The sequence below is a fragment of the Cebidichthys violaceus genome, unplaced genomic scaffold, assembly GCF_023349555.1.
Source record: "Cebidichthys violaceus isolate CVI_PGR_0920_01 unplaced genomic scaffold, fCebVio1.0.p SCAF_12, whole genome shotgun sequence".
NCBI lineage: Eukaryota > Metazoa > Chordata > Actinopteri > Perciformes > Stichaeidae > Cebidichthys > Cebidichthys violaceus.
Genome location: NW_027176285.1, coordinates 11,880,825 through 11,900,487, shown reverse-complemented (window position 1 = coordinate 11,900,487; position 19,663 = coordinate 11,880,825). Strand labels below are relative to the sequence as shown.

Below are 19,663 nucleotides of genomic sequence, written 5' to 3'. Positions count from 1 at the left end.
TATTCAACTCAAAGTAATTTATTACTTTTCATGATTTAAGGTGTTAAAAAACTGTTTTCTGCCGCTTATTGTGCTGATGCACAATTGGCATAAAGTGTGTGTGTGTGTGTGTGTGTGTGTGTGTGTGTGTGTGTGTGTGTGTGTGTGTGAGAACATGGACGTGTTCTGCTCGCAGCGGTTCACATTTAGGTCACACTGGTGCTGTATTGCTCCTCTAGTTACGTCACAGACTTGATCTCGCCGCTCGACCTCCATTCCTCTGTTTGTTATCATTATCTGAACATTCAGCGGGAAACGTGAAGCTTTTCTTTATTCATGTTACTTTATAAACGCATATTGTCTGATAATTATTCAAGTAAACGTAGAAAGTACCATGGTCTAAAAATACTCCATTACAAGTAAAAGTCCTGAATTTTAAAGCAAAATGAAAGTATCAAAAGTAAAAGTACTCATTATGCAGAACAGTTCCTTTCATATTTGTATTTATATATAATGTCATATTCTGTTTTTATCACCAATAAATTCAAAGTATTTTCATGTTGTAGTTCATCAATGTGTAACCAATTTTAGCATTTGTGTACTACTGGGTAGATTAGTAGTAGTACTGCAACAACAACTTCCCTCTGAAATGTAGTGGAGTAGAAGTATAAAGTAGCAGAAAATGGAAATATTCAAGTTCTTAAGTACTATTTTGACATAGCCTTGTACTTGCCACTGAAAAATACCCCAAAACAGTAAAAGTATTAAATTATGGGTAAAGTATCAAGTACTCATTATGCAGAACGGCTCCTTTCACACTTTTATTATTATACAATATTATATAATTATGCTTTTATTACAAAAAATAGAAGCAGACTAGAAATATTTCCTGTTGCCAAGTCGTATCCAAGGCTCGTCCTATTTACTGGAGCAGTGAACAACATTTCCATTCTATAAGAAGCTTATAGGATGGTAATGATTGTTCCAGGTATTGGCAGGGAAATGGAGTGAATGGCTTGTGAAAAACCTTGGATTTTTGTGGCAAAATGCAAGAAAATACATATTAATAGTCTATATATTTTTTAAAAAGTACAATATTTGCTCCCTTTCAGTTACTCCGACATCATCATCGAGCGTGAGATCCTGATGCAGAAGTACATCCACCTGGTCCAGATCATGGAGACGGAGAAGACCGCAGCCAATCAGCTCCGCACTCAGCTGGAGGACCAGGACACCGAGATCGAGAGGCTCAAAGCCGAGGTATGCATGAGCGCGTTGCACATCTGCGTGCGCATGCATACATAAACACACATGCATGCACTCAGAGATGCAGATCAAAGCATGCAAACGCCTCTGGCATGATGGGAAAACACTTGAGTTTGGAGAGTGTGTGTGTGTGTGTGTGTGTGTGTGTGTGTGTGTTAAATGAAAGCACAGCAGGGCTGCAGCGATTCTGAGACCGTTACTTCCTCATCATGCAAAGAGATATTTGTTGTTTTCAAACCTCTGAGGTGGTTTCATTAATATTTGAACCTCTGTGTCGGTATGTCGTGGCAGATTGTCGTAGTAAACAAAACCAAGGAGAGGATGCAGCCTCATTATGAGTACTCGTTATGCAGAACTGCTCATTTCATATTATATTATATTTAGTTTTTTTAATTACTAGCAAATACATGTAAGAGCATTTTCATGTTGTAGTTTGTCAATGTGGAGCTATTTTTAGTTTCTTTGAGTACTACTAGGTAGATCAGTATTACTGCTTCATACCATGTGTTTTTAATGTAAACAGTAAGTAATAACTAAAAGTATTAAATAATTATAGTGCGGTAAAACGTACAATAATTATATCTGAGATCTACTGTAGTAGAAGTTATAAAGTAGCAGAAGATGGAAATATTCAATACAAAGTAGAAATAATTCAAAATTGTATTGAAGTGCAGTACTTGAGTAAATGTACTTAGTTGTATTCCACCACTGAAAAATACAGTATTACCTTATAATCAGTACAGTATAATCTTCGTTCCTACCCTCACCTATGGTCATGTGGACTGGGTCATGACCGAAAGAATTAGATCGCGGGTACAAGTGGCCGAAATGGGTTTCCTCAGGAGGGTGGCTGGCATCTCCCTTAGAGATAGGGTGAGAAGTTCGGTCATCCGTGAGGGACTCGGAGTAGAGCCGCTGCTCCTTTGCGTGGAAAGGAGCCAGTTGAGGTGGTTCGGGCATCTGGTGAGGATGCCACCTGGACGCCTCCCTAGGGAGGTGTTCCAGGCACGACCAGCTGGGAGGAGACCCCGAGGGAGGCCCAGGACCAGGTGGAGGGACTATATCTCCAACCTGGCCTGGGAGCGCCTCGGGATCCCCCAGTCAGAGCTGGCTGATGTGGCCCGGGAAAGGGAAGTTTGGGGTCCCCTGCTGGAGCTGTTGCCCCCACGACCCGATCCCAGATAAGCGGTCGAAGATGAGATGAGATGAGTTTATTATTGTGGAGTCACTTTTAGAAACAGATATTTGTTTGTTTGTTTTACCTCCGAAGTGGTTTTGTGAATATTTTAACCTGGTGTGTTGTGGCAGATCGTTGTGGTGAACAAAACCAAGGAGAGGATGCTGCCTTGCCAGAACAACCAAGAGGAGGAAGACCCCGACATCAAGAAGATCAAAAAGGTGCAAAGCTTCATGCGCGGCTGGCTGTGCAGAAGGAAGTGGAAGATCATCGTCCAGGACTACATCAGCTCACCGCATGCCGAGAGCATGAGGAAGAGGAACCAGATTGTCTTCAACATGGTGGAGGCGGAGACGGAGTATGTCCACCAGCTCTCCATCCTGGTCAACTGCTTCCTGCGGCCGCTCCGCATGGCGGCCAGCTCCAAGAAGCCTCCCATCAGCCACGATGACGTCAGCACCGTGTTCCTCAACAGGTATCTCCTTTTCTATTTTATTTTGGATAACGATTCTTTTACCTTCTAGTTTATAGTTAACAGTAAGAATGTCTCTCCCTCTCCAGTGAGACCATCATGTTCCTGCACGAGATCTTCCATCAGGGTCTCAAAGCTCGGATCGCCAACTGGCCCACGCTAGTCCTGGGTGAGTGCTGCAGAAGTGTGTTAAAGCTGCATTCTCTCTAGTGTCCATCAGGGGGCGACTCCTCTGGTTGTATAGAAGTCTATGAGAAAATTACTCTACTTTTCTCTTGATTTATTACCTCAGTAAACATTGTTGTGTTTTCTTTGCTCACTCACCAGCCGACCTGTTCGACATCCTGCTGCCGATGCTGAACATCTACCAGGAGTTTGTTCGTAACCACCAGTACAGTCTGCAGGTTCTGGCCAACTGTAAGCAGAACCGAGACTTTGACAAGCTGCTGAAACAGTACGAGTCCAACGCAGCGTGTGAGGGACGAATGCTGGAGACGTTCCTCACTTATCCCATGTTCCAGGTAGTACACATGGCCCAGTACATCCACCCAAGTACTTAGTCTACTACATCTCAGAGGTACATATTGTACTTCTTACTCCACTACATCTCAGAGGTACATATTGTACTTCTTACTCCACTACATCTCAGAGGTACATATTGTACTTTTTACTGTACTACATCTCAGAGGTACATTTTGTACTTTTTACTGTACTATATCTCAGAAGTAAATATTGTACTATTTAAGTACGTTTTTGGAAACTTTTATGAAAGTAAAGATTTGAATACAGAAATTTTACTTGTAGTGGAGTATTTTCACAGAGTGGTTTTAGTACTTTTACTGAAGTAAAGGATCTGAATACTTCTGTAACGTCTTATTTTTAGTTACATGCCTGTAAAGTAGCCTTCTTGCTAATACATCTAGTATTTTATATTGAGGTTCATTAACGTGCTCTGTCCCTATGAAATAAATAAATAAAAACAAATTAACCAGTGTTTAAAAAGGTATTTCCAGACATGTGACGTTGTGTTTTTCAGATTCCTCGGTACATCATCACTCTTCACGAGCTGCTGGCTCACACACCTCATGAGCACGTGGAGCGCAAGAGTCTGGAGTTCGCCAAATCCAAACTGGAGGAGCTGTCGAAGTGAGTGTGTGCACATTTCTCAGATATGTGTCGTCACAGATGGCGATGATAATGATGATTGTTGGTGTCGTCAGGATGATGCACGATGAGGTGAGCGACACCGAGAACATCAGGAAGAATCTGGCCATAGAGCGGATGATCGTAGAGGGCTGTGACATCCTGTTGGACACCAGTCAGACCTTCGTCAGACAAGGTGAGGTTCTTATACTGTATGAACTATATGAACGTTGACATAGTTCATTATGTCAACGTTCACTTTTCTTGCAAATGCAACATGTTGGCAAAATACAAATTTAACACTTTAGAGTTTCCAAATATTTATTACTACATAATTGCCACTTTTGGAAATCCACATGAGCCACTCTTCACATCGGCATAAATTAGATCACTGGACAGAATTTATTTAAATAGAAAATCCTTCACTGTTAAAGCATGTTGCTGACAAGCAACGTAAGATTTAAAAGGTTGTTTTTTAAATGGAGTCTGGGCTACATAACATAACCTCCAGCAAACTTCATGGAGAACACCAATCCATCTTCACCAAATATTCTCTGGTCAGCTAAAAAATACAAATTCACACATGTCACGCAGCCATTAAATAATAAATAACAGGACAAAGTCAACAAGACAACAAACGACTCAAACTTAAATTCAATAAAATGTTGTTTTTTTATTTTTTTGTTTTGTTTATATTATTGTTTTATTAAGTTATTTTCTGTAATGGTATACAACTATACATTTCAGAGAGCCACATTCCAGTTGAGAGAGAGAGAGAGAGAGAGAGACGTCTGATTTCCATTTTAACACAATACATTGTTTTAGCAACAGCCAGCAGGATATCTGTGAGCTTTATCGCGTGGCTATTTTTAAGGTTGGATTTAGTAAATTACCCGGTAAACAAATCTCCTGGATAGGGTGTCGCATGCCAAAACCTCTCTAGTTGAGGGCACTGCCAAGTGGAGTGGACTTTTTTTTTGTTGCCCATTGTTAAAAGAAAATGTGCTTTTCAATCCTGCCGTCGGATTTTGGGGTTCAGAGGGTAAAAAGACACAAAGAAAGGGGAAACACTGGCCGTACTGGTTTCTGATGTTACTTGCAGGTGAAAGTAGGTCTTGTTTTCTCTTGTTGCCTCTAAAACAAGAGCTTTGAGGTGTCAGTTAACTCATGTTGGGTAATATGACAACATCAGAGACTGGCTTTGAAAAACAGCAATTGCTTGTCAATTAACAGACATCAATTAACAGACATTTGGGACCCCCCCGACACTAAACAGGCTCCCTCATCCAGCTGCCGTCCAGCAGCGAGCGGGGGATGCTCAGCAAGGTCCGCCTGGGCTCCCTTTCCCTGAGGAAGGAAGGAGAGCGACAGTGTTTCCTGTTCACCAAGCACTTCCTCATCTGTACACGAACATCTGGAGGGAAGCTTCATCTGCTGAAGGTTCAACCTCAACCTGTCCACAGATATATTTTATCCAAATGCATTCTAAAACTCTTCTAAGACTTTCTAGCAAGGTGGCATTTAGAAACTAATCAGATGTTGTTTGCATCTTTTTTCTCCCCCAACAGCAAGGAGGCACATTGTCTCTGATAGAGTGCACTCTCATTGAAGAACTAGAAGCCAGTGATGAGGACTGTGAGTATCTTCTGAACTCATTCATTAGGGGTGTAACGGTATACAGGAGTCACGGTGCGGTACGTTTTTGGTACAATATGGAAAACAAAGAAAATGCGAAAAAACAACAACTTTGACCTGTTGATAGTTATTCTTGATCGTCTACGATCACATGTGGATGCATAAAAGCAGCGATACTCGATAGCATTAGTTACTTTACGGTCTGAATCTGCAGTGGGAGGAAGCCAATGCTTCAAGTGTTAAACTTGCATTCTCTCTAGTGTCCATCAGGGGGCGACCCCTCTGGTTGTATAGAAGTCTATGAGAAAATGACTCTACTTCTCTCTTGATTTATTACCTCAGTAAACATTGTAAACATGAGTTTATGGTCTCAATCTCTAGTTTCAAGTCTTCTTCAATACAGCATGATGTTTATTTAGTAAATTATGGTCCATTTAGAGTCAAACAGACCATAAAGCAGGGTATGGTAGTAGACATACAGTGTACCGAAATGATGGCTAATACCAATACACATATTGTTACACCCCTGATTATCATGTCTCTTTGCTTAACGTCAACATTTGCTGTTAACTGAGGCGTGGATCACCTGTTCACACTTGTAGACAACGCAGCAGGTCAAGGCTTCAACCACTTGGAGTTCAAGATCGTGGTGGAGCCTCCGGACGGTCAGTCCTTCTCTGTCGTCCTATTGGCTCCTTCTCGCCAGGAAAAGGCTGCCTGGACCAGCGACATCAGCCAGGTGGGCCTGACTGTTTCTTAAAGCTGTTAAAGATCTCTCTGTGATTAAAGAGAACTGAAAAGTGTCACCGAATCTCTCGTTTCAGTGTATTGATAATATCCGATGTAACGGCCTGATGACCAGCGTGTTCGAGGAGAACTCAAAAGTTTCTGTGCCGCACATGATCAAGTAAGAAACGAGCATATCTGATGGTTTCAGAAAGTTTTACATTGTAGCAGTGGAGATAATTGTTGGCTGATAATTTTGGCTCATCGTCATATACTGTTTATAACATATACGGCAACATCGTCAGCATACGGTAACAGCAATGTGACTGAATATTGAGGGAAATGTTCCTGCAAACAAACAAATCAGAAACTGTTTATTGCTAAATATGTTTGCACGTACAAGGAATGTGACTTGGTGATTAGTGTATACCAAAAACCACAGTGCAGTAGTGTAAAGACATAATTTAAAATAAAAAAATATGAAAAATTACAATAGAATCTGAAACAAACAAAAAATATTAGAATACGTTTAAAATTGCTGTTATTAAATTGTCTGTTTAATAAGTAACTTAGAATGTGTTTTTATAATGTAATAATAGAAACTGTATATATACTACTATACATTTTAGTATTTTATTATGACTATTTAAAAGATACCTCTGATATTTGATATCCTTCCTCTCAAGGAGAGTTGGGTACTAAAAATTAAAAAAAATTAAATTAAAGTTTTAATTTCAGCCAAACTACTCACTTTAATTATTATTTACTGTATTATTTCAGCAACTACTGTTATTCTTAAGGGATAATTCTGTTAGTATTCTATATGTTTCTTAGTGTGAATAAATCCTGTGTAAAGACCAAAACTAATAACGGTACACATTTTGACTTACAAGTATTGTGTGAGTATCACAGCCTCTCATAGAGCTCCATTAAAAAACACATCAATACTCACAAGAGCACCAAATATGGATTAATCTGCCACTGAAAATAGTGCCAAACAAATGGACTATTTCCTCTTTTTTGTTTGATTTAAAAACTACAGTGACCAGCTGTTCTAGGAAACTTCAAATATAAGTATTAAGAGACAGATTAACGCATTGTTGGTTTACTTTTTTCTTTTTTTTTGGTTCCTTGAGATCTGACGCCCGACTGCATAAAGACGACGTCGACATTTGCTTCAGCAAGACGCTCAACTCCTGCAAGGTCCCTCAGATCCGGTACGCCAGCGTGGAGCGCCTCCTGGAGCGGCTGACGGACCTGCGGTTCCTCTCCATCGACTTCCTCAACACCTTCCTGCACACGTACAGGATCTTCACCACGGCGGCCGTGGTCATCGACAAGCTGGCCGACATCTACAAGAAGCCGTTTACCTCCATACCTGTCCGGTATGAGTCAATAAGTTCTGACAGTGCTAGAATGTAACTGAGTGGTTTAAACACTGATTGGTTGTTCACAATGTGACATTATCAGAGATCAGAGACTAGAAACACATGTTCTACTGAATACTGGAGGAGAACCATCGTCAGGAAAACTTTATTTACACTCTGATGGTTAACGATAAACTGTGTGATTAATCCACGTTTCACATGCGTGGATCTGTGATCCAGGTCTGTACGGATCACAGATTCACAGTGGTCCTTTACACCACTCATGTTAATATCTATCAGTTAAATGTTTTATCACCTGTTGTGTCTCATCTTAATGTGTTTTCAAGTGTTCATCCCTCTCGTCTCATGAAACATTCACTTCATCTTTCCATCTCCTCGTGTTCTTTTGTTCTTCCTTTCTTCATCCATCACCCTGCCTTCCTCCTCCTCCTCCTCCTTACTGTCACTGTCACTGTCACTGTCACTGGCCCAGGATCGAGCAACATTCATGTGATCGTCTGTCCATCATGTCCCTCTGTCCTGACTACAGTCTGAAGATCACACAGCTCGCTCTGGATCAGTCCAAGTAAATACAAAAGTAAAGAGTTCGAGTGTAGTAAGCTGATCAGAGGCAGATCGACACATCAACTCTTCTTCTTCTTCTTCTCAGGTCTCTGGAGCTCTTCTTTGCCACCAACCAGGGCTCGTGGGGGACCGACCCCCTGAATAACAAATCCCCGAGGCTGTGCCGCAAGTTTTCCTCCCCACCGCCTCTCACCATCCCCTCCCGCACCTCCTCCCCTGTCCACTGCCGCAAGCTCTCGCTCAGTTCCCCCATCGGTGGGAAAGCCGGAGCCCTGGACCTCTCCACCACCCCCACCTCCTCTGCAGCCAGCTCCCCCACCTCCAGCCACAGCCCCTCCATCCCCTCTCCTTCGCCCACCTCCACCAAGGCCCCCCTGGACCTCAGCCGCGGTCCCGGCTCCCCAGAGCCGAGCCCAGCTGCCGGGGAGGACGTCAGCGGGGAGCTGCCTCGCATCGACGCCTTCTGTGGGAAGCTGAGGCGCAGCATCCGCAGGGGTGTGTACAGCCGGAGCACAAAAGCAAATTATATTATAAAACACGAGTAAACCAGTCAGGTAGCTCTCGTTCCACCAAGTTCTGCATGATTTCTTTTATTTCCTAATATCATACTTGAATCCGACACGTCGCTGACCCACACTCGAGGGAACGAGAGACATAAATGGGTCACCGTTACCCAACGGAGGCGTAATCGTGCTGTCGGATCACCATCTGGCTCCAGCCAACAGCTTGTTCACTATAAAAACAGCGTCAGGTCAGAAAGTCTCTGAAGAGAGAGAATGAGGAGACAAACAAAAACAAGCTCTTTTGTGGAGAAAGACTTATTAACGGGGTGAAATAGAGAGCGCTCCAATAACAAAATAACAACCGCTCAAGACCCAAAAGACCAAAGATGCACATGAACAGTCATGCTCTCTCAAAGGTTATAATGCAGATTATTTTTATCCAGATGAAGTATTTTTAGTCTATCTTTTGTAACAAATACATGTGGTGTTTTTTATATTTTACAGGCAGCCTTATATGGCAAATTTAGGGACATTGATTATTAAAATGAATTGAATCTAAATGTCTAAACGTGCACCTGAACAGTTTTTCCAGTGAAGAGAGTTTGATGGATCCAGTGGTGAAATCTGTTAAAGTACTGTACTTACAGTTACTGTGAGGAACCTTTACCTGGTCCTGAACCAGTCTCAGTTTAGTCCTGATCCTCTATATGAACCAGTCTCAGTGTAGTCCTAATCCTTTATCAGACCTCCATCAGTAAAGAGACCATCAGAGAGATGTTCTATTTCTATAGAGTTATTCTTAATGCTCGTCATCGGTGCCACCGGGTTGGATTCTGGTGAAACCAGATGAAATCATGCAGGTTCACCAGAACCTCCTTCAGCTCAAACTCCAGCAGAGACTGGTCCACCGTGGACAGAACCAGATCCTCCAGCAGAGACCGGTCCACCGTGGACAGACCCAGATCCGGAGCGAGGAGGAGAGCTCAGCTCCCGGCAGCAGCAGCAACAGCGTATCCTCCTCCTCCTCCAGGAGCAGAGCTTCTCCTCTCTGGGAGCCAACACCGACACCAGCTGCTGGAGACCCAGGATGTATTGCTGGACCCGCTGGAGGGAAGGGAGGCACGGGAGAACCAGAACCAGGACTGAGAGGGGCAGACTGTCAGACCCTGCTGCAGTAAAATGAGAGATTTTCTAAAGGGAGTCTGGTGCTCAGAGACACTACCACTTTAGTCCACAGGGACCAACAGAATCAGCACAAAATGAAAGTTCCTCATAGTAACTTTAAGTATAATTTGAGTACACCACTATCTACGTTTTAACAACTACATTTTACTGATTACATATGTTTACTAAAGGAACAGTTTTCATGCAAGACTAGTGAAGTATTTTCAAAGTGAGGGTAGTGGTACTTTTACTTCAGTTAATGAGCTGAATACTTCCTCCATCACTGGCTGACCAGCAAACCTCACAGAAAGAAGTAAAAGAATAAGAAAGCAGGAATCTTCTTGCATCATGTTTGATGTCTCTTTTCTTTCTAACAGCTGTCCTGGAGTCGGTTTCTCTGGACAAGTTCTTCCCTGAATCACCAGCCAGCAGCGAGCCGGGCGACATGTCTCCCTGCCGCTCACCGTCAACGCCGAGGCATCTCCGCTACAGACAGTCGGGAGGTATGACATGCTACAAACACACACACAAGTACACTTATGGATATTTTTATATATATATATATATATATATATTTAATAATGTCTCTGGTTCCTTGCAGTCTCACCGGGGGAGAACTCTCGCTGCACGATGTCGCCGGCTTCAGCGTTTGCGATCGCCACCGCTGCCGCCGGACACGGCAGCTCCCAGGGTGAGTACGGCAAGTCAAGAAGGTCAAAAGACCCACGACTTAAGGGAGGGAACTGATGGTGGAGAGTACAAGTACTCAAGTACTTTAGTACAATTTTATGCTACTTTATACTTCTACTCCACTACATCCCAGAGGTAAATATTGTACTTCTACTTCTGATTTACGTTAATTAAATTATAAATGCAGGACTTTTGTGCAAAAGTACTTGTCAATAAACCGTTTGTGATTTAAAATATTTGTCCTAATCTTAAATTTATTTTTCTTTCCTCTCAGGTTTTACTAATTCTGACAAAGTCTGTGACAAAGAATTCATCATCCGGAGAGCTGCGACCAACCGAGTCCTCAATGTGCTGCGACACTGGGTCTCCAAGCACTCACAGGTGAGTCCTGCACCTCTTTAAATCATATTAGACCTGATCAGCTGGATCACCTCCCTTCTGTCCACAACAACAAGTCTTTACACACCCGGAGAGGAGCCTCTGAGTCCACCTGAAGGACTCTGTTGTCTCTCTGTGGGTCTTTTTCTCCCACCAGGAAGCATGAAGAAAGGTCAGCCTCCTCCCCCCTCGGGGGACACGAAAAGGACTATTGTTTTCTTTTAATATTATATAAGATGCTATTTTGGTACCTGGATGTCTGTGGCCTGAAAAGTGAAAGTCTATTATTTTATTATTTGATGATTTGTGTCGGATATCAGAGTCTGGAGGAGACAAACAACCGCAAATATCTAAAGTTTGTTTGATGACAAAATCATTGTTTTTAGTCTTTTAAGGTAAATAAAAAACGTTATTTAAAATCAGGAAGAGCTTTATCGTCCTGCAAGAAAAATACAGGTATGTTATTGTTGCCTATAAAAGCAATAATTTAATTTTTTTCTGGTTTTTCCCTCCAATTCTTTTTTGCAACAGTTTCATTTTCCATTTGACAAATTTATGAAACGTGTTAGAAATGTACTTATTTTGTGTAATAATATTTTTTTAATAGTATGTTCAATATATTTTTTACCTTCAATTAAATGTGCAGGCCCAGTTTGTGGCAAAAGGGATGTTTTTTTTGTTTTGTTTGTTTTTTAAGGTCAGTTTGTGATTGTAATGTTTGTCTGAAGTGAGAATAAACCACCTGATGTAAATGTCCTCTAGAGGGCGTCCTTCTCATGTCTACAGACACACCGACATTCGTTTGGTACAATTTGATGTAAAACAATTTAAGAAATGCTCTCTGCATAGTTGTGATGTGGGACATCTGTTTTAAGTTGTCTTTAAATAATCATATTATGGATTTTAATAGGACAAAACTAGATGTCTCCAGTCAGTCTTTCTGCAGACTAATTTGAGCTGTGAATGTGTGTGGATGTGTTCGTCCATCAGGACTTTGACATGAACAGTGAGCTGAAGGTGGGGGTGATCTGTCTGTTGGAAGAGGTGCTACGAGATCCAGACCTGCTGCCCCAAGAGAGGAAAGCAACGTCCAACATATTAAGGTACGAAGTCAGACAGAGACAGAGACATCTAATGAAGTGTTTTTATTTCTGATTGATATAAACCTTTAAATAAATGTGTGAAATACATATTATGAGGCCTTGTGATGAAACTGAAGAACACGTAGTGCACATGCAGGTTATGTGATGTGCAAATATTTATGGCCACAAACACAGAATACCACCACTACATCAGTAGTAGCAGTAGTGGAAGAAGTATTCAGATCCTTTAACTGCAGTAAAAGTACTAATACCACACTGTGACAATTACTCCAGTACAAGTAAAAGTATTGCATTCAGCATCTTACTTAAGTAAAACAATGTTATCAGCCAAATGTACTTGTACATGTAGTAAAAGTATTGACTGCAGTAATGTTGTACTATTTTATCTGATGTTTGTGGATTAATATTACTGCTACAAAAGAAACTAAAGTACAATATTTACCTCTGATATGTAGTACAGTAAAAAGTACAATATGTACCTCTGAGATGTCGTGGAGGAGAAGTAGAAAATTGCATAACATGGAAAAGTTCCACAAATGAGTACTTGAGTAAATGTACTAGGTTCCGTTCCACTACTACAGTACTAGTAGTAGTAGTAGTAGTAGTAGTAGTACTATGCACACATGTTGTAACGGTCTGTTGTACTCTTCAGTGCCCTTTCTCAAGAAGAACAAGACGACGCTCAACTGAAGATAGAGGACATATTACAGATGGTCAGTATTACCACCTTTTACTACCACAAAGTACTTTGATTAATTTATTCTGAGTACATTTTTAAGCAATTGTTTGAATAATTTATCTCCAGAAAAGCTGTCCCCTACTTCACTTCATTGTGGTAAGAATAATGTTAGTCCCAGTACAGTAGTTACTGTGTATGGTGGTGAATTCCCAGTCATAGGTGGATTCCAAGTATGAGGAACTTGGTGTACTAGTGCTGTAGTTCTTCAGATCAGATTTAAAAAAAATATATATATATATTTTGTACTACTGTTTCCAGGCGGAGAGTCCTAAAGCTGAGTGTTTCGAGTCTCTCTCAGCGATGGAGCTAGCAGAACAGATCACACTACTCGACCACATCGTGTTCAGGAGTATTCCCTACGAGTGAGTACTTCATGCAGTACAACATTCACTTCGTATGTCTGCAGTTGACGATGTTATCCCGGCTTGCGTGTTTTTGCAAATTAAGCCCACCATAATACTGCTATGTCAGCCATTTTACTACTTTATGAGAAATATATTAAAGGCAAAATGTATTCGATGTATCAAAAGCATCATTTTATTGCTGTACTTCAAAAGGTTTATTTGTGGCGACATTTTTTGCTTAAATATCACAATTTTAAGCTTAGATTTGGTTGCATTTTCTGATGGAAGCGTTCGTCACACATGATGTGTTCAAGGACCGTCGGAAAGATGAACATCTGCATATTATGAGAGTGTTTACAGCTGATAAACGGTGTCATTTTGGCTTTGCTTTTCCATCTCACCAATGGGTTTTGTGGTTCAGAGTGTTAAATGTTTGAGATGAAAAGTCCATTCCTGCAAAGTGAAAAGTAACTATAGATGTCAGATAAATGTGAGTGGGGTAAAAAGAAGAAGAAATACGTCTGACGGTTTTGTGTTCCTGCAGAGAGTTCCTCGGTCAGGGCTGGATGAAGGTGGACAAGACGGAGAGGACTCCGTACATCATGAAGACCAGCCAGCATTTCAATGACGTGAGATTCTGTTCTCGTACACTGTTTGTAGCTATACTTACGAAAAGTAACTTACTATATTTTCATATACAGCACAAAATCACTCGGGATGTGATCCATGTGATTGTGAACCAGGAAGTAAAAAGAGCGACAAACTCCATGTGGGGAGGAGTTTGTTGTGGACGGGCAAGTCCACAAACACTGGACTTTCACCCAGTTGGCTGCTGTTCGAGTCCCGTGTGAAACCAGAACGCTTATTTATTCGTCACTTAACTTCCATACTTAAGTAACGCCACTTCAGTAGTTATTTTAACACAGATGTTGACTTATTTGTCATTTAACGTAGTAACTTTTGTTGCCTAAACCCAACCAAGTTGTTTTGAAAAGATGCATGTAACAAGCGGGGAATTGACACGTGTTGCTGGACTTTTGTAGGAGATGGAAGGTTGGGCAATGTGATGGCAATAAGAGCCTTAATTTAATTAGATATAAAATTAATCGGTTACTACTTTGATAGTTGATTAAACATTTTTTTCAAGCAAAAACAACCAAGATTTCAATGTTTACAAATGTGTTTATACAATGCTTTTGTTTGTTGTATATGATGATTTAATATGTTTTGGTGATTGGACTGTTTGGATACCTTAACTTCTTTGATTTTGGGAAATTGTGATGATGATATTTAATTTCTGATATGTTATAGACAAAAGGGTAAAAAATCAATTAATCAAGTAAAAATTAGCAGATTAATACCTAATAAACTGAGTGTAGAATATTTGCTGAATATCTTCACTCCACAGATGAGTAACCTGGTGGCGTCTCAGATAATGACCCACACTGATGTGGGCTCCAGGGCCAGCTCCATAGAAAAGTGGCTGGCGGTGGCCGATATCTGCCGCTGCCTCAATAACTACAACGGGGTGCTGGAGATCACCTCCGCTCTCAACCGCAGCGCCATCTACAGGCTGAAGAAGACGTGGGCAAAAGTCTGCAAACAGGTTGGAATTCATTTTACGAGTTGTTAGAAAATAAAAACCTACTCTCTGCACAAAACATTTAGGATTCTTCGTGATTTTCTTTTAGACAAAGGCACTTATGGACCGGCTGCAGAAGACGGTGTCATCAGAAGGAAGGTTCAAGAATCTCAGAGAGACGCTGAAAAAGTAAATCCTGCTAGTTACCAGAGAAATAAATAGATGTTTAAATCCAGTCTTTAAAAGTTAATCTAATGTTTGTTTTCTGTGTATGTGTGGGTAGCTGTAACCCTCCATGTGTCCCATACCTGGGCATGTACCTCACTGACCTGGCTTTCATTGAGGAGGGGACGCCCAACTTCACGGAGGAGGGCCTGGTGAACTTCTCCAAGATGAGGATGGTTAGATATTTTATTCCCCTGATCTCGTTCTTACCCAATGGACTGTTTGCTAAACCAATCCCATGAACAAAAGTCCCTCCAAAACCAAAAATAACAACAACCAAATTCAAAGGAATTGACTTTGGTGTTAATCTGTTCCAACATTAGCCGCAATCGTTAGCTTGTCAGGCTAACTAGCTTACTACAGTAGTAACCAAAGTATTATTTTAAACACCAAGGAGTACATAATTACCAGACTAGTGTTACGTTAGTTTGCAGGGTCACGTTAAAAGACATTGTAATATTGTCATACATCTCCAGTGTCTGACCGGCTAATGCTAACGTTAACAGCTCTGTCGTGCACTTTTATGGAATTTCTTTTATTTTTTATATTTAAATATTTTAAAAAAACAAATACAACAAATGGCACGACTTATTTTACAGGAGTCTTTTATTAGAACGAGTCAGTTGGAGACATTTTCAAAAATAAAGGCAAAATAGCTATAACTAAAAAGCTTAATTAGCTTGTTAGCTGATCTAATCTGTCTGCAAAAACAGCTAAATGAATGGTCGCCGACTAAAAATGAGACGCTGATTTAGTCTGCCTCAAATCTGATGCATTGATTCAAAACTATGCATTTTGATAGTAAATCTGCCTTCGTTATCCAGCGTTAGCTTGACAGGAATAGCTAAATTAACAAGCTAACGGTCAGTTGACTAATTATTAACTCTCTCTGCTCTCAGATTTCTCATATCATCCGGGAGATCCGTCAGTTCCAGCAAGCACCTTACAGGATAGAGCACCAACCCAAGGTGTGTCTAATAAAATGCATTATTTGTGCAACATGAAAGTGAATGTATGTACGGTGACTTTGTATATTAACACAAAATATTTTGTCTGTCCCGACTCCCTCCAGGTGACTCAGTTCCTCCTGGATAAGACGCTGGTGATGGATGAAGACACCCTCTATGAGCTCTCGTTAAAGATCGAACCCCGAGTACCACCTGGCTAATAATAACTTAATTTCATACACAAACACGGAGTACATATTTTACAATATCAATCATGTATTAACACAACTTGAGATTCTCTCTTAATTAATAAAGCAGGGGTTGTTTCATGAAACACCACCAGTTATTGTGCTTAGGAAACTCAGGAGATAATGTGCCTTGTTGTATGAATATCCAATGTGTATATTTATTAATCAGAATGAACTGCATAACATACATATAACGCCGTACTGTTATGACTGTAGAAACCACCATGTTAGCTACTAAACATGGCACTAGAAAGTAACCAGTTGCTGCTATCACATTGTAAATACCAAACATTATGCCTCTGTAGTCTCACACATAAACATTGTCAGGTAGGTTTTACATTATTTGTATGATCATTGCCGGATTGACCTGCTTCGGGTCCTCGGAGGGGGCCCCCAGGTTTGCCGTGTGGTGGTTCCCAAATACATTTTTAAATATGCACCAATGTTTGCAAAGCATATGCACATGATGTAGAAAGAGAAGTGAATGCTGTGTTCCAGTGAAAGTTGGTAATTATACATAGACTTTTTGTTTTTGGCCACTTGGGGGCAGCGGAACAAGCTTTAAACACAACACTGACATATTATCATCACGTAAAGATGGTATGGCTGAAGTGTTAGCAAAAGGTTGCCTGTTACACTTCCAGCAAACACGGAACATGTTAATTCATTTGGAGTTATTTGTGGCTACCTGAGGAATCTCAAAGCATAATTATTTTTGCTCCATTTTTGGTCTCCACCAACTCCAGAGGGAAATATGTTTTTAGCTACTAAATGCTTTACTTTCTTAACCAGCTATTCTTTAACTGAGGGTGTTTGCTACATACAGCGGGTCTTTAAAACTTTTTTTGCTTAACACCACAGACTGTATATAAGAAGTGGATGTAGTTGTTGTGGCGTTGCCCATTGGTTTTTTGGACTGATGTTTTGAAGCCTGGAGTTTGGCGATTTCACCGTCGCCATCTTGGATTACGACCGTTGCCATGTTGTTTTTTCGCAACCAGTGAACAGGAAGTGACCATATTTGGACTGAGGAGGAGTGATGTAGAGACGCTGTATATGTCTCTGTTAGAGACCTGTCAATCACTGACTCTAAATGGACCATAATTTACTAAATGAACATCATGCTGTATTGAAGAAGACTTGAAACTAGAGATTGAGACCATAAACTCATGGTTACAATGTTTACTGAGGTAATAAATCAAGAGAGAAGTAGAGTCATTTTCTCACAGACTTCTATAGAATCGGACTTCCCGGACACACGCTGCTGCCGCTAGAAACAAGGTTTGTGAGAGCGGTGGGACTCAACCAAATCAGTAAACAAGTTGTGGGACTCAAATCAACACAGTGACCTGAAAGGTGCTAGGTTGGCTTTGTTACTATGAGCGACACCTTCTATATTATACATAGTCATCGGACCCGTTGTTTATATGAACGATATTGAGAACGGCATGAATCAATATTTTTACAATAAGAATTTTCCCCCATTTAGCAGCTAAAGAAATGGATATTTCCTTCAGGAGTTGGTAGAGACCAAAAACGGAACTAAAAGAGACTTAAAAATACTTTAACTTGTTGGAAACGTGACTCTGAATTCATCATGGTCCCAGAGGTGGTCAGTGTCAGCAAATGTAATGAGGTTTTAAAAACTAGATGTGAATGGTCTTCAACACAGAAGATCAATTAATAAAATGTCTCAAAGCCCCCAACTACATCACGTCAGTTGATACTGAGCTTTAGCCGTGCACATTCCCAAGCAAAATGAATCAAAGCACCACAAACCAGTTTCCACACAGTGAACAGCAGTTGGGGCCCTTAGGGGGTGTACGGGTCTGGGGGAAGTTGCCCACTTTTCCCGGTTGGTAGTTCAGCCTTGTGTACGACATCTTATTGTCCAGACACACTGGGTTTCCTAATCAACTGGAGTACAGTCAAAATATTTCATCTACTTTGATATTTACTGGCTCGTCTGTTTCTTGGTGACGTTGATGCTCACAGGAGCAGTTTTATATCTTTGCTCATCTGTTAATTCTAAAGGTTTATGTTGTTGTTATTGGATTTGCATGTTACAGCAAACAGTTGTTGTAGTTTACACACATTCCAAATCTGAAAATATGGTTTTGTTCACTTGCTTGACAATCAAAATGTTTGTGTGTTAGTGATTTTGTACATTTTTGAATAATAATTCTCTTTTTCAAGAGCGTCGGCCTAAAAGGTTTGTTACATGATACAACGGTTACATTTCTTTTGTCACTATTATTATTATTAGTTCCTTGTCAATGTGATCTTTTAATCATATTTTAAACCTCGTTGACTGTATTAGTAGAATAGTAATATCTTTGCACTATTAATTTGAAAGAATGTCAGTAGACTCTAAATTTGTTTATAGCACGATGTCCCTTCTGTTTTTGAGATTACTGTTAACCATTTAGTTGACTGTTACTGAGTTGTATTAGGTTTATTCATTTATTTTGGCACATTCCTGATGTCAGGAATCTTGAATGAATTAGTATATAAAACCCTTGCTTTCTTACATTTCTGTATACTTTGAAATTCCAGCTCTGTTCTATTTTCCCATGCATCTCTCTGTGTAATGTACAGATATTTACACACAATAAAAGCAAAAAATTTGAATTATAATGTAGTTGAAAATAGTTTTTTTATGGTGGTTAGAGGACTGCAACTAAAGAAAACAACCAGTGAACAGGAAGTGACGTAGAGACGCCGTATACGTCTCTGGTAGTGACATGTCAATCACTGTGTAGCCCCGCCCTAAAGCATACCCTGCTTTATGGTCTGTTTGACTCTAAATGGACCATAATGTACTAAATGAACATCATGTTGTATTGAAGAAGACTTGAAACTAGAGATTGAGACCATAAACTCATGTTTACAATGTTTACTGAGGTAATAAATCAAGAGAGAAGTAGAGTCATTTTAGACTAGACTTCTATACAACCAGAGGAGTCGCCCCCTGATGGACACTAGAGAGAATACAGTTTTAACACATGAAGCGTCGACTTCACTCGACAGAACCGGAGGTTGCAGCCTGGTCGAAGGCATGTTCTTCGGTTTTTAGTGTCTCCTAGAAACTTGTATTGTTTTGTACCTAAATTCTAGTTTCTTCTGTGCAACTTGCAGTTTTATTTATTATTTCTTTATTTGCTTTTGTTGTGCCGTCTTTATTATGCATTGTCAACTTGGTGAGTATGTTGCTCTTTATTTCTATTTGCACACTGAAGTTGCTGTGTGTAGAACTCTCAGGGTCAGAGTGTGTGTGTGTGTGTGTGTGTGTGTGTTAGAGCAATAGGAAGAGATCATGTGTGAGTAGAAAATATCAAGGTCAAACTGGACGGTGCCATCGGACCCGTGGTGGTCATAGTTAATCGTGGC

At 40.6% G+C, this 19,663-nt stretch overlaps 1 protein-coding gene across 3 annotated transcripts in view; it reads left to right on the top strand.

The window, feature by feature from the left end:
- rasgrf2a (Ras protein-specific guanine nucleotide-releasing factor 2a) overlaps positions 1-18,910 on the top strand; it is a 32,265-nt gene extending 13,355 nt beyond the window's left edge. Inside the window, exons 3-27 of one of the 3 annotated variants that reach the window (XM_068706396.1) lie at positions 1,092-1,239; positions 2,554-2,897; positions 2,984-3,063; positions 3,222-3,415; positions 3,931-4,040; positions 4,115-4,233; positions 5,314-5,477; positions 5,606-5,672; positions 6,275-6,411; positions 6,497-6,579; positions 7,535-7,783; positions 8,259-8,351; positions 8,436-8,845; positions 10,395-10,520; positions 10,619-10,708; positions 10,982-11,088; positions 12,076-12,188; positions 12,841-12,901; positions 13,186-13,289; positions 13,816-13,900; positions 14,680-14,877; positions 14,963-15,042; positions 15,137-15,254; positions 15,978-16,046; positions 16,151-18,910. In XM_068706396.1, the coding sequence (XP_068562497.1) occupies positions 1,092-1,239; positions 2,554-2,897; positions 2,984-3,063; positions 3,222-3,415; positions 3,931-4,040; positions 4,115-4,233; positions 5,314-5,477; positions 5,606-5,672; positions 6,275-6,411; positions 6,497-6,579; positions 7,535-7,783; positions 8,259-8,351; positions 8,436-8,845; positions 10,395-10,520; positions 10,619-10,708; positions 10,982-11,088; positions 12,076-12,188; positions 12,841-12,901; positions 13,186-13,289; positions 13,816-13,900; positions 14,680-14,877; positions 14,963-15,042; positions 15,137-15,254; positions 15,978-16,046; positions 16,151-16,246 (3,445 nt within the window). In that variant the 3' untranslated portion in view covers positions 16,247-18,910. Of the gene's footprint in view, positions 1-1,091; positions 1,240-2,553; positions 2,898-2,983; positions 3,064-3,221; positions 3,416-3,930; positions 4,041-4,114; positions 4,234-5,313; positions 5,478-5,605; positions 5,673-6,274; positions 6,412-6,496; positions 6,580-7,534; positions 7,784-8,258; positions 8,352-8,435; positions 8,846-10,394; positions 10,521-10,618; positions 10,709-10,981; positions 11,089-12,075; positions 12,189-12,840; positions 12,902-13,185; positions 13,290-13,815; positions 13,901-14,679; positions 14,878-14,962; positions 15,043-15,099; positions 15,255-15,977; positions 16,047-16,150 lie in introns of those variants that run through there. The other 2 variants (XM_068706397.1, XM_068706398.1) reach the window with 2 other exon arrangements.
- Positions 18,911-19,663: the final 753 nt, after the last annotated feature.